The sequence below is a fragment of the Melospiza georgiana genome, chromosome 4, assembly GCF_028018845.1.
Source record: "Melospiza georgiana isolate bMelGeo1 chromosome 4, bMelGeo1.pri, whole genome shotgun sequence".
Taxonomy (NCBI): Eukaryota; Metazoa; Chordata; class Aves; order Passeriformes; family Passerellidae; genus Melospiza; species Melospiza georgiana.
This window is the reverse complement of record NC_080433.1, coordinates 69,020,349-69,034,664: the sequence shown is the minus strand read 5'-3', so window position 1 is coordinate 69,034,664 and position 14,316 is coordinate 69,020,349. Positions and strand designations below refer to the sequence as shown.

Sequence of the window (14,316 nt, the reverse complement as noted above, 5' to 3'; positions counted from 1 at the left end):
TCAGCCTCCCTGCACCATGAAGAGGTTGCATGGGCAAAACTGTCCTTTTGGGAAACCTTACTGCCAATTTCTACCATTAATTTAAACACCAACATTCCATGCACTCAGCCTTAAACTAATGAGGCAATGCTTTCTTTCTGTAGGGAAAAAGTGCTCTCCTCAAGATCCCAGCTGGTGATTCTTGGTCTGGATTGTTCTCCTAAGTGTTTCTTCTACCCCCTTGCACACACTGCTCTCCTTCTCCACGTCTCAGTGATCCATTTGTCTGCTCCTCCCAACCACATCACACATAACAGAACACCACTCCATCATAAAACCAACATTTCCTGCAAATATTAAAAGAAACTGTCAGCTAATGACGGCTTATTCAGAGGAGAGTGTGCAAAATTTCCAAATATATTGAAAAAAATCTCTTATTATTGAATGGAGCATCTAAACAGCCTGTACAACCTCATTTACTCACCAGAGCTACGTGCTGCTGGTACACCATTCACCTGAACAGTTGTCAAACATCAGGGCAGGCTGTAGACACCTGCACACAGGATGTTTCTGGTCTTTTGAGTCTGATTATATTGATGCTGGTTATAACCATTTACAGACCATAGTTTCAGGACACTAACAGTGTTTGCTTGTAGTCAAACAGTCAGTAATTCGCTCCTGCTTAAGTCTGAAATCTTAAGCCAAAAAGGTAGGACATCAATTTACCTTCAAATAAAAATTTACGACCTTATTTCAATACTACGATTTCTTCCCTCTGCCATATCAATTAAAAACCAGATAATCCTGCTGCTGGTATTAAATAAAGTGCATTAGTAAGCACAGAAATAATAAAAATAGGAATATTCTTAGAAGAATAATAACAAGAAATGGTACTCACAGCTGATAATTCTGTGGCTGCCCCAGTCAGAGGAATATGTTGTCAGGGGCAATCCTCACAACTCTATCCCAAAGGCTCTGGAAATGTTTTATTAAATAATAGCTGCATTTAAGAAAGAGTATTGCAGGGAATTAACAGTCCTGCTGTCTTTCTTGTTGGGTTTTGTGTTCTGACACTGTGAAAGCCTTTGCATTTTTAGAATGCAGAACTGCATATGCAAGGAAATCTGTGGCTGAAATAGACAATTTGTACGCACTGCCCCTTGTGAAGAGAGAGCTCCATTCTCTTTGTAGCTGTCTCTAAAGCTCTGTAATGCCATGATGAGGCACTCCTGAACCTTCTCTGCTCCAGGGAGGAGACCCAACTGCTTTAGTCTTTCCTCACAGGGCGGGTGTGGCTGGTGGCTTGATCATCTCCAGCCTGTCTGCATCTCCATCTAAGGTCAGCAGATGCTCCTCAACCACTACTCAAGCTATCTAATATACATTATTTTCTTGTACTGCAGTCACAACTCTAAGTTTTATAGAGCTGGGCTGGTGTCTTGATGAGTTGAAGTCACAGCTGCTGTTAGAAGGAGCTGATTCACAGGCTGAGATCTGGAGAAAAGGGAATTGGTGTTGTTCTCAGAACGTTCCCCACCTGTGAGCTCCAGGTATAATATCTGTATTATCAGTAGTAACTTTAACAAGGCACCAACCTAATCTTCAATGAGACCCTCGCTTACCTTCATGGGTTGGTTTAAATGTTATTTTTAAACATTAATAAATCTATTTTGCCTTTTATTTCAAATGGCCCAGCTGAGAGAATTAGAAAGAAACCAAATATAAAGGTAGTGGCAAAAGCTGCTCCACTAGTCCCAGTAGTGCGTTCCTTGGCTGTGCATTATTAAGCCAACACAAAGAACATTTCCAGGAATACCATTATGCTGCTGCATAGAAAAAAATGCTTCTGATTAGCATGTACTCGATATGCTTGGAAAATTAGTTCTCCTTCAGAGAATTCCAGCAACAAGTGAAACATCTGTTGTTTCCTCCAAGTTATAACAATTATTTTACAATTACTCCTTTGCATACTTTGAATTTCTAATTTTTTATTTTTATCGAGAAAGCCAAGATTTGTGGTGCAATTGGAATTCACAATGTGCACATGTGTGTGGGAAGGAAGAATAGGAAATAATGGCAGTCCCTAACTGCAGCGTTATGTCACCCCAAGGCTAAAATTGTTGGCCATCTACATTATTTGCATTCACTGTATTAATTCCCCTCTATACACAATGGCAATTAATCCCATTTCAATAAATTCAATGGCTCCTATTTATTCCAAGGTTGGTGGCAGTGATCCCTATTGTTTGCAGCCACACAATATGCTTTCTGCAGCCAAAACTCCAGCTCCCACCCCTTCCAGCAGCACACTGCTTGTGCAGCTGGGGCAGCACCAGCGCTCGGGGTACGAACAACACCGAAATGAATGGTGTTAAAAGAAAACCCTGAGCGGGTTGGAGCAGCAGCAGCATGGCAGCAGAAACGTGCAGAGGCACTTGGGAGAGGCTGGAATTGCTGCAGCCAGTTTCTCAAGTGGTGAAAACAGGTCACAGCACGGGCAAAAAGAGCTGTGAAGAGTCAGACCCCTGGACAGCACAGAAGTCAGAAGCCCGGTAATATTCACATCTATAACGCTGGAGACAGACTCACCTCATTGTATTCAGTGCAGTTTATCTGCTCTCAGGAGCTGTTGCTTCACAAGGTGATGCACAAATGAGAGGTGAGAAATGCAGGTTAAATACGGTACTTTGCTCTTCCTGCTGTGTTTGCCTGCACAATGACAGCACAAGAGCCAGGGGCAATGGCCTGTTTCCAGCATCAGCCCCAGAGGGTCACTGTAAGTTATTTCTGTCATCCACATAGGCTGGATGAATAAATAACTCACCAAATACACTTAGTCAGATTTAGCATGGGTTTACAAAAGACTGGAACCAGAACACCTTGCTGAAGGACAGGGATAAAATAACAGTGGTTCCCCCTCTGCAAGCTGGAGAGATTTTTGCTATTTTTATCCACCCTGCTATTTTTATCCACTTCCAGGCCAGCCAGCAAAGGCCTTTGAGGAGTATCTTTGACTCAGCTGCAGATCTACAGCCTGAAGATAACAGAGGAGACACAAGGCAAAGCCTTGTTTGTGTCAGCCCTACTCCCTCTGAGCAAAGAGTACCCTTGATTCCAGCTGCTGGGAGGACACACATGACAGGGAGATCTCTGCTCTGCACAGACATCTTGGCCAAGCAGGGAGGGCTCTCTGCTTCTAGATGGGTTTTACACCTCAATGGCATCATAGCTTTATACCTGGCAGCATTGTTGCCACAAGGGATTTCCAATCTAACAGGAAAAAATAGAGGCATAACCCCTGCAACTCTGCCAAGACAGGAACAGCATTTCCCATGCGTGAGCTCAAGGCCAGAGCCCATCTTCCCCATCCTTCAAGTTACGCATTTTAGTACTAAAGACACTTGGAGTTACTCATGTTAGTAATAAAGACACAGATCTCTCCAGGTACACCCGTGTGTCACCCTGGCACAGGCTGTGCCTGCAGTGCTGCCTGCAGGCTCTGAGCTGCAGCTGTACAGATGTGAGCAGCTCACCAGCTGCCACTCCACAGCACAGGGGGAGAGCTGAGTGCTGGGGCAGGACTGTGGAATACTTGTTGGGAAATCTTTTCTATGAGAAAACAATAAAATTAAAAAAGAAAAGAAGAAAACAATTGTCTTCTTTTCCAATAGCAGTCAAACTAATTATGCAGCTGCAAACAATGTTAAAGTTTCACTGCAGACCAAGATAGTAAAGTTGGATTATCTGCCCTAATTTAAGCGGCTGGAAGTTTTGCATCTGATTCTAAATTATCCACACACTTCTTTCCCTTTTAGACTCAAGAGAGAAATATCCCAGAGGATCACTAAAATGAAGGTCAAAGATCAACTGAATGAATTCTCCTCTAAAGGTAAATGTGACTTTTAATGATTGGAAAGGAAGCCCTGGGTCAATTTGGCATCTAAAATTCAGACATCTCAGGACAAAGAACTCTACACTAAGTTGAAGACCACAGCCCTGGGTACAGCAAGCAGAGCATGCAGAGCTGTTGGAAAGTGACTTTTCATTGAGGTCAAACCTCCATCCTTAGGCTGGTTGTCTTTGGCCCCAATCAGCATCATTGTAGAGATGGTATAAGGAAATTATGGAGTACTCCAAACAACTATTTCACCAAAACTCACTGGTTTAGTGACAACTTCCACTTAGGTTCCATTTGTTTAACTGTGATTTTCAATTAGTCAAGTAATTCACTTCCCATTTATTTACATGCATGAGACAGAGCAAAAGCAAAAGATTTCATTTGATGCATAATCACATACCCAGACTCAGGCGTGGATTGGGATATGGGCAGAAGGCAGACAGCTAATTCCTGACAAATTTCGTTACCAATAAGGCCATGCTCAAGAAGCAGGAGCTGTTTATGAGGGCTAGAAGTGAAAAGTTGGTGGGTGTTTAGGAATGCAAGCATGGCTAAACATAAAGTATTGTGTCACCATTAAACAAAAGACTGAAGCTAGAAATTGAATATTTTTGGGAGCTTGTCCCTAAAGTGAATTCCATTCCTTGAAATGATTAATCAAACATAGGGAAAAAAAAAAATAAATAAAATGGACAAGTCTTTCTGCAGCATGACCTTATTTCCTACTCTGGATCATGAACTTATACAAACTTGTATTGGAAAAATTGAATCTGATCAGCCATCAGTGCTGTTTATTTTATCAGAGGTGCTTGTGTCCATACTGAATGTTGTAGCTTCATCTCTGAAGAGCCAGAAAGGAAATCTCTCTTGATTTCTCTCTCCAGAGAATTCTGTTACTGACAGCAGGAGACATGGCATTGCTTACAGCCCAGAGAATTGACTTCTTATCACAAAACCAAATCCACAGCAACTTCAGATTTCTGAAAGTTTGTTTAAGGATAGCAAAGTGTCCACTCAAGTGTAAAATGATTAAAGAGTGGGAAGAAATAGGAAAGATATAGGTAAAACCAAACTTTAAAAAATATTTTATCTTATTAAATAACACTTTTGGAAAGTTAAGATACTGAGGTACATACTGACTCTCCGGTGCTTAATCTAAACTAACTAATCTGAAATAATGTTCTACTTATATTTTACACTTGCCTAATTCAGACATTCCATATGGACCTACATGCACCAAAGGTATCTGGGGGAAGCTCTCAAAAGGCAGCCTGACAGACAATCCAGATGGCATCAACCAGACTGGTTTCTTTCCCCTTTCCCATTTATTCCTATAGCCACACTTTAAACTTTCCCTGATGAAATCAAGATGGGACTTAAATTTTAACCTGAGCTTCTACATTAACATCCAAGTAAAGGTCTTACATACTTGCTTATAGTTAACACTCCAGCGGGTCTTGGGCATGACAGCACCAAAACACAATCTGCTGAGCCCTCTTTGCCAGCAAGCCCAACCTGCCCTAAATGTGACATTAGAGCAGCTGGAGTGCTGCCCAGCTGCCCAGGACTCCTGGCTGCTGTGGCAGAAGCCACGTGCTCCAACACCAGCCCCCAGCAGAGCCTGCTGCAAGGCACTGCTCCTGGGCTGGAGAAGCAGATCCAGCTCCTGCTACAGCAGGCTGGCAAATTCCCCTTGCCATGAACCTCCCCTGTACCAAACACCTCACTCTGAGCAATACAGCATCCTCCAGAATGCTGTGGCTGCCCATGCATATTAAACTGCATTTGAGGATCAAAATGACCAAAGAGGACAGACACCTGGTGGCAGCAGCTGATCAGCTCTGAGATGCAGGACATGGGGATTCTCTACATTTAGAACCAACCTCTCCACATGCTTTAGCCTCCCCAAGATGATTTGGGCAAGCTGCAGAGTTCTACAGCCACAGGTTGACAAAGCCTTCAGCCTGCAATATGACCACTCACAGCAAGACCAAGTACCAAGGGACAAGACTTAGAGCTGCAGCCTCCTCCCATTTCTGTTACTGTCCCTAAACAGTCTATTACAAATCCTGTCCCAGTCCTAATCAGGGGAAGCAGCAACAAACTATGGGGAAGACCTTGGTGTCCCTTTCCCAAAAGGCTTCACATGAAGGCCTTTCTCAAGGCTGCCTGTGTGTCTAGGGGAATGTGCATGACACGCCAGACTGCAGCAGTGATTGACTGCTTGAGACACTAAGGAGGAAATCTTATCTCCACCCAGCCCCAGGCACTGCTGGGCTCAGGGGTTCCATTTCACAGTGCAGATATCCAACTCTGACAGCAGAACTGTCACCACAAGTGGGTCATCAGTTCCAAGTATCAGAGGTAACGCACTGCCTTTCTTTCCTGAGTTATCCCTCTCACAAACTGTCCACAGCAGCCTTGGACAGACATTTCCCCCTTCCCAAAGCAGCTGCTTGGTGGCTGCCACCAGCAGGGTCTATTTGCTCAGTCAGGAAGGCAACAGAGCAGATAAAATGAGCAGAGCTGACAGGTATTAGCACCAACACCTCTATCAGCCCAGTCAGGGACTCTGGCAAAGCAGGCATCTCCTGGTGGTTTGTGGTCAGACTCCCCAAGGCCCAGCAGAATTGCCAAGAGCACCTTCTGTCTAACACCCCCCATACAGGGACTTAAAGGACATTTGCAGGCTCTGTCCACCACCAATGACAAGATGATGGTGATTTTCAGGAAAAAGAAGTGCCAGCAAAGCAGGATCCTAGCAACCCAGCTGAGAGTCACTACTTATCCTAGGACTGACAAGGAACAAAGGCAGTATTCATGAGGAAAGCAACAGTGAAGTGTTGAACTGTGTGAAGACTGTTGTGGAGGTTGTTTAACAAAACAAACAACATGAGCACCTTCTCAAGATGAGTTCCTCTGCTGTCCTGCAAGAATTACCCTGGAGAAGATGACTGCTTTTCCCATTGGAAAAGATTACTTTATCAGCTGCTATTTATTACGAAAAGATTTCCTTCCCCAGCTCCTGCACCAATACAGACAGATTTTGTGCAGCCATGCAATAAAAACCTGATTGCTTTATGGACTGAGAAAAACAATCAGGCATTCCTCCTTCAAAGTCTTCTCTGACATTCCTACTGAGGGAAATTCACTACTGAGAAACTCATAACAAAAAGTCTACCTAAGGAGGCAGCAGTGGGCAGATCAACAACACCAACAACCTTCCTCCTCCTCTTCACCCAGACACCTTGTAAAGACAACAGCAGCAGCCCACTACCACCACCTGTAAAAAAGATAATTCTCTCTACCATTTGCTGCTGGGTGCCAAAGATGGACCTTGAAATCTGAACCAGTAATATCCTTAAGCATTGCCTGTAATCATATAAGCTTGCAATCCAGAGAAGTTTTTGGAAGTTACTAAATTTGGTAGCTACCAAAATGTTTTAAATGTCCTATTCCTAGAAGATAACATGGAAAACTAATCAAATTATTAAAGTATCTTTCTGCATTTCACCAGCACTTTAACTTGGGTTGTTCTACATGATATTCTCTATCACTTGCATTCTGTATGCATGTTTCTTTCCCAAATGTGCTTTAATTTAAATAGAATATATGGATTTAAATCAAAACAGGCAGACACAGAAATATGCTGGATGTTACTAAAGACATAGCTCACTGCATTTTTTTTTTTTACCATCAGCCATAGAAAGCTTTATTCCAAGCCTGATCACACTTTCAGTTACAAAACACATGGCAAAAAATAACAGTTAACAACGCAAGATCTGCCATATTTCTACTTGCCTCTATTCTTATACTGGACTTTCCACATTGAGGGATGGAGAATAAAACTCTCTCATTTTTAACATAATGAATATACCTAAGGGTAGCAAATAAAGGTTTTTATTATTTGTAATTTCATTTCACAAGTGTTTTACTTTCCCCAAGCCGCCATTTGTTAGTGCAACAAACCGCACAGTGCTAGTTGCTGAGGTATACATGGTTCAACTAATTTCACCTTCAACCCAAATTGCTGTTTTCTCTCATCCTTTTTTTTTTTTTTAAGTAATGAAAGCCATATAGTCACTATTTCACATGTCTAAAAATAATTTAATTCCACTCTAGACTAAAGAATGGTTTTCTTCTTGGTGTTAATAATGACAGGCTGTAAAAAGCATCAGCCTTATCTTTTATCACCCATAGAACTCCTGCTGTTCATTTTTTTTGTTTTTTTTTTAAATATATTTTGTGCAAAATTAAGTTCTGTGTAGGTCTGTACCATAATTTGGAAAAAACTGTATAAAATGTACTTAATTTTTAAAAACAATCCCAACGTCAAACAACAGAGAAAGGAGAAACAGATCAGAGGCAGTTGAAGTTTTCACATGAGAAACTAAATATAGTATGTTCTTAAAGCTCCAGTAATACATTCTTCCAAAAACCAGAATGCACTTTGGTCATTATTAAACATTAGTACAGAGGCAAATAAAATACAAAATGCTTGTTTGTGTTGCTTTATATATAAAAATATTTTTATACCACATAAGTTTAAGACTCAATACTTCAAATCTTTCAAGATTCTGAACATTAGCAAACATAGGGCAATATCCAGACTCTTGTCAACAATTACTTGTAATTTTTCAGTATGAAGCCAGTATTTTAGAAACAGAAAACATAAGAATACTTGTGCCTCGTGGTATTAATCCTCCCAGAATAACTTCCTTGTAGAAGGAAAGTTTGTTACAAGTTACTTAATTTCACAGGGATGGACACATTATTTTTGTCACACTGAAGAACCACGAGTCAATATGACTGGTCCTCGTGGGAGGCAGAGGGAGAGGTGTTAGAAAGCCCAGCAGAAAGCACATGGCAATGGCACCTGCTGGGGAGGAATGGCAATTATTTCAAGACACCAAACCTGCCAAACACCAGGCTTTGCAGCTCTGCTGCTCACCAGAGCCACTTGTTCTTTGTGTTTAGTTGTTCTTAAACTTCAATGTGGTATGAATGGCATATACTATAGTGTACAAGAGGAGAGCATCTATCTATTTATCTATCTATCTATCTATCTTTTGCTCAGTCATTCAAAGCATTCCTTTCACCAGTAAATAATTTGCTTGTTTAAATATTCAACTTCAACATATAATACATACTGCTCCATAGTTCACCATAATATATCCCAATTAATATACATTTATATGTATAAAGTTTCTCATTAAAAGTAACAATAAAAAGTGCACATGCACAGTCAGAGCTGCACAGAACAGCTCAGTATTTCAAATAAATACAATTTTTAATTTTTATCAAAATATCATACAGCATGGTAACCATTTACAATTATTGCTCTAATAAATGTGTTATCAAAGAACACTTGTTGACTTCTTATATAATACCTTTTTAACATCCCAGGATATTTAAACTGCAGCCTATATGAGTTTAGATCCTGGAATTACTCAAAATATTAGAAATTGTTTCTAATAGAAAACATTTTTGCTACCTGTCATACTGTATTGTCAGTACTCTATTTTTTGAGTATGTCTCACTTTTCTATTGCAACCAAACATCTATTGACATTGTCCTCATAAATGACTGGTACAAATGAAATATTCTAAGCAATTTTACCACACTATCAAAAATCAAGTGACTTCCATATAGTGTTACTGGTAACTAAAAATGCTCAGCATTGGCTTAGCTTTAACAACAGAGAGAGCAACTTAGTGTGATCGTGTTTCAGGATTTCAAACTCTCAGACACACAGTTTTTGACCCTTCCTAAAATTGACCTTTTCCAGAACAGAACAAGTAATTGGAAAATAAAACATAAATGTCAACTAAAACAAACATAAACCAGTGAGAAGATGAAATAAATACAAAGATTGCACAAGACAGATGTAAACACTTCCGTTTTCCAAATGACTTCCTTGAAGAGGTTGTAGCTTCTGAAATACAGGTTCAGTGGCTGCTGTGAGGCAGTTTTGTCCACCAATGACCTTTTCTGTAACACTGTTATTTCATCTTCTTTCTATGCTGTCAAGATTTGATCTTCCAGAGCTGGAAAAATTAGAGCAGGACATCAACTTATTTCTCAAATTATTTCTGTTTATCAGAACTGCAATACCACTACATTTTTTCTTACTGCATTTGCTACATATTCTAATAACACACAGAATACATTTTCCAGCCATTTATTTCTAACAAGAAAAAGATAGCAGATGTAAGCAAACTTAATGGCCAATGAAGGCCAATGGGACAACTACAAGCTTGTGCCTCATAACCTGACTCTTGAAATAGTTTCCAGAGTTTGCAGCTCAGGGTGGGCCTCAGAAAGGATCTAAGGGGACAGCCCTACAGCAGTGACAAACCAACACTGTAGGACTGGTCACACTTTTCCTACTGCAATGCTTCACTGCAGGGCAAAACAAGGATAGCCCGCTCTGCCTGCCTCCCACAAAGAGCTGCAGAGTCTACAGTGAGGAATAAAGAGAGAAATCAAATCTGGGACATGAAGAAAAGTTAAGGAAGGTCTTGTATTTATGTGTAAAAATGTCTCCGTATATCTATCTAAGAATTCTTGCAAATAAGTGTCCTAAATGAAATTACAAAGCCACAAAATGAAAAAAAAATGTTTTAAGGGCTGCTCTGACAAATACACCATTATTCTTCTGATATAGATTTAATTCAGTAATTTAGTAACAGTTTTCAAACAATAAATCTTCTAGTTAGCCTGGTTAAGAATTAACTATGCTTCAATATGTGTTCCAACTATGGTGAAAAAAGGGATGCTTCTCAAGTATTTACCTTTAGATTAAATCCAAGCAAGTCACTGATGACACCAGAAACAGCTGACAGGATGACAACCTGGGTGATGTTATAAAGCAGTGGATTCATTGTAAGCCCATATAACCTAAAGGGACTGTCCAGTTCCTAATAAAGCAAAACAACAGCATCATTAAAACCAAAAATGACACAAAGGTGGTTTTGTTCACATATGTATTGAGCAGCATTACTTTAGGAAGTCTTCAAGTCCCAGTGAAGCAAAACATTCTCCTATTATTCTGCATATCAAACACAATGTGCAGGAAAATATCCATCACAGTAACTGAGTGTTTATTGTTGTTGTCTAAATAACTCTTCAAAAAACTGGAGGCTACCCATGTACAGTACCTACCAACCTGCTCATGAAGCCAAGAAAATAAAGAGCTAGGTGACACCATCTCCAAATTCCTTACAGTTTTTCAGAAATCACCTTCAGTATTAAAAGAAGTGACAGGCAGCAGAACCACAAAAAATAAGAAAAGAAAGATTTTTCATAATGACAGAAGACTACTTCACAACTATGAAAATTAACAAAAATATCTTTCCTATTGCAATTTCCTTCTTTTTCCATTGATTTTGAAACTAACAACTGATTGATATAGCCAGAAAAGGATGACAAAGGAAAAAAAGTCCTATCCATCGTTAGACTGCCAACATTTTACTTTTTTTAAATTGAAAGGAACAAAACTTTAGCACAAATTAATCTGTAACAAAACTTGAATAAAGAAGCTATTTCACTGATTTTCAATTACTGGTGTGTGAATATAGTCACCCAAACTTTTCTGGCCTAGAAATATGTCAAATAAAGGAAATAAAAAGGAGTTTTAAAATATAAGAGTGGATTATATAAAGTCTACCAACTATCACTGCTTTGGTCATTTATATTTTCTAGCTTTAAATTCATCTTCATCCTTCTCCTGCATTACATCCTGAGCCTTGAAAATGCCCTTATAAACCCTTTCTTAAACATGAAGTATTTCAAAGGTATTATTCTTCTTTCAAAAATGTGAAATAACAATGAACAACCTTTTCATTTGGATGTAATGTTGTATAAAACTCTGCTGCAAATACAAAAGATACAAAAGACATGATTCTGAGAAGGACAGCAGAGAGATTCTGCAAGGAAAAAGGTTTTAGATTCTGGATTTGTCTTACCAAATTTTTGAGTAAGAAAACAGTAAAATATTCAACAGAATCTAGTCTTTATAAAGTTTAAAGACCAAAACCACCCAAAATCAAATTTAAAAACCCTAAGCCCATTTAGCTACTGGACATGAAGTATTACACAAATCACTAACTACCAAGAATTTATTTAAAGCTCATAGTAGGTGGCTTGAAAATCTCACTTTTTGGTATCTTCTCACAGTAACTAAACGATGGTCAGGGTCTGGGATTTGTGCCACAAAAGCTAAGTTCCCCCATTGGAAAAGGCTGACTTTTGGCAAGAGGAAAACATGAAAGCTTTTTTTGAAACACCGAGAAGGGCATGAAAAAAATGGAAGCCATTTAGAACAAGACTTGATCAGCGTGGAACCTACCCACACTCTCACAGCACACAAACACTTCAGCCCATGAGCAGCTCATGAGAGCTCATCCTAAACCTGTTGGGCTTTGTCTGTTCTTGTCCAGTCCCTCCCTGAATCCAGATAACCCTCTGTATCCACAGTGCACCTTGACCACCTGATGCACTGACAAGACTTCCTTCCATTTGCTCCACAACCAGGTCCTGAAAGCCTGACAATCCCTTATTCTTACACCAGGAGACAGTCACTGATTTAGTCAGGCTCTCCTTACTGCTGCAGCACAGCTCCCAAGCAGTTGCTTTGTCAGCTCTGAAGCTCTGAGTCCTTGCTGAGTGCATCAGTCCTCTCAGGAAAAGTGCTCTGTATCTTTTCAGAGAGAAGGGAACCAACACACACCTTGCTCAAGGTGAGCTGGTGGGAGGAATTACTCATCTAACTAGAAGAAATACTCTGATCTCAGCTGCTGACTGGCTAAATTAAACAGAGTTTTAACTGCATTTTATGGGCTGCTCCCTGGCACATGGGAATCAACAGCCTAAGGGACTAAATTCAGTGTGTGGTAGAGTGAGGTCACAAGGTCTTAAATCATCACTGTATTGACACTCAGACAATAAAATTTCATCATTTATTTCCCAGGCATTCATCATCCTGACCACCCTGAAGCACCTTCTCTCACACTGCTAATACACAGCTAAAGGATAAAACTCCCTGGATGTAATAATAATTTGCAATCCAGAATGATGGCAACACAACAGAGTGCAGTCTATGAACTAGCAGCATCCCTGTGGAGAGGTACAGAACAAATTTCAACCAAAGCACACCCTACTGCCTGCAGAAGTCAGAAAAGTGACTCTTTAACCAATCTATTCTACTTCTTTTTTATAATATGGGAATACCATTTGAATTCTTACCTTCAATAACTTAGTAGCAAGTTTTAAAACATTGTTCACTAGTGTCAGTTCCTCCTTCTTATTAGGCTTTTTCTCCATTTTCAAGTACAAGTTTATCTGATTTAAAACAAAAACAAGTATCACCACCTACTCAGAATTTAAAGGAATTAATTTTGAACTATTTAATATTTCAACAATGTGATTGCTCAGCAGCCATGACAAAACTGCAATGAATTTCTGCAAGCAAGCAAGCTTTTTGTTTCCTTTTTAATATTCAAGAACAAGTACTGGCTCAGCACCATAGGAAAATACAATGCTAATTTATGATAAAACAAATTAATTACATTTAACATTATTATAGCACCAAGTTTAAAGTTTAGTCCAATCTATAAATTAGGCACAAAAAACCAACATAGGTAGGGTTTGCATAATTTTTTCCCTCATTCAAGGGTTGCCTGAGGTTTGACAATTCATTCCCAGAAGGTTTTTATACCAGTGGGCAGACCTTACAAGACTTAACATCCTCAAAAGCTATTGAACTGAATGGAATGCTAAACCATAACTCTGCTAAAGTGTAATTTCTTTTAAAAGATTCTAGCGTAATTTAGTATTTCATGAGCACCTCGAGAGCAGAAAAATCAATCTTTCCAGTGCCTTGAAATATTTGAAAAATTATTAAACTCTTCATTGCTGTAGGAGAACAGTATATTGAACATTTCAATGCTTCTGAGAAGTAGACTTTTTTAGGTCATTATTTCTGAGAAAGTTAAGAGTTCAAACTAGCTCTCTTTTGTCCTTTTAGCAATTTTGAAACATCAGCTTTCATTCTCAAACAACCCATCTTTGATATCCTACATCAAACAAAGCCTAGGGTTTTTTTTCTTTTCTATTGCACAACAAAAGCAAATCAAAGCAAAAAATGTCTTGAAAAGCCACTAACTTTTTATTTTAGGGTGACAACCTGCAAAATAAAAAATGAACTATTTAGAAATGTGCTGAAGTAGTCAGTCCTTCAGATGCCACTTATCTGACTATGCTATGATATATTTCACCACCTTGTTGTATGGTGGTTATTGAAATAAAGGCCAGAGACATCTAAAACAAGTAATTGATTATCAGATCTCCCTAAAAAGACCACTGTAAATTTCTTACACAGGTTAAAAAAAAATCTATGTCTAATATATTCCAAGGTATATTAAGCTCCTGAACTATTA

General features: G+C 39.4%; 1 protein-coding gene across 2 annotated transcripts in view; it reads right to left on the bottom strand.

The window, feature by feature from the left end:
• Positions 1-7,580: 7,580 nt before the first annotated feature.
• The window catches only part of PHTF2 (putative homeodomain transcription factor 2), a 63,085-nt gene continuing 56,349 nt past the window's right edge, over positions 7,581-14,316 (bottom strand). For both annotated transcript variants that reach the window (XM_058023198.1, XM_058023199.1), the window contains exons 16-18: positions 13,124-13,219; positions 10,672-10,797; positions 7,581-9,924 (exon numbers count right to left, since the gene is read on the bottom strand). In XM_058023198.1, coding sequence (XP_057879181.1) covers positions 9,904-9,924; positions 10,672-10,797; positions 13,124-13,219 — 243 coding nt within the window. In that variant the 3' untranslated portion in view covers positions 7,581-9,903. The remainder of the gene's footprint in view (positions 9,925-10,671; positions 10,798-13,123; positions 13,220-14,316) is intronic.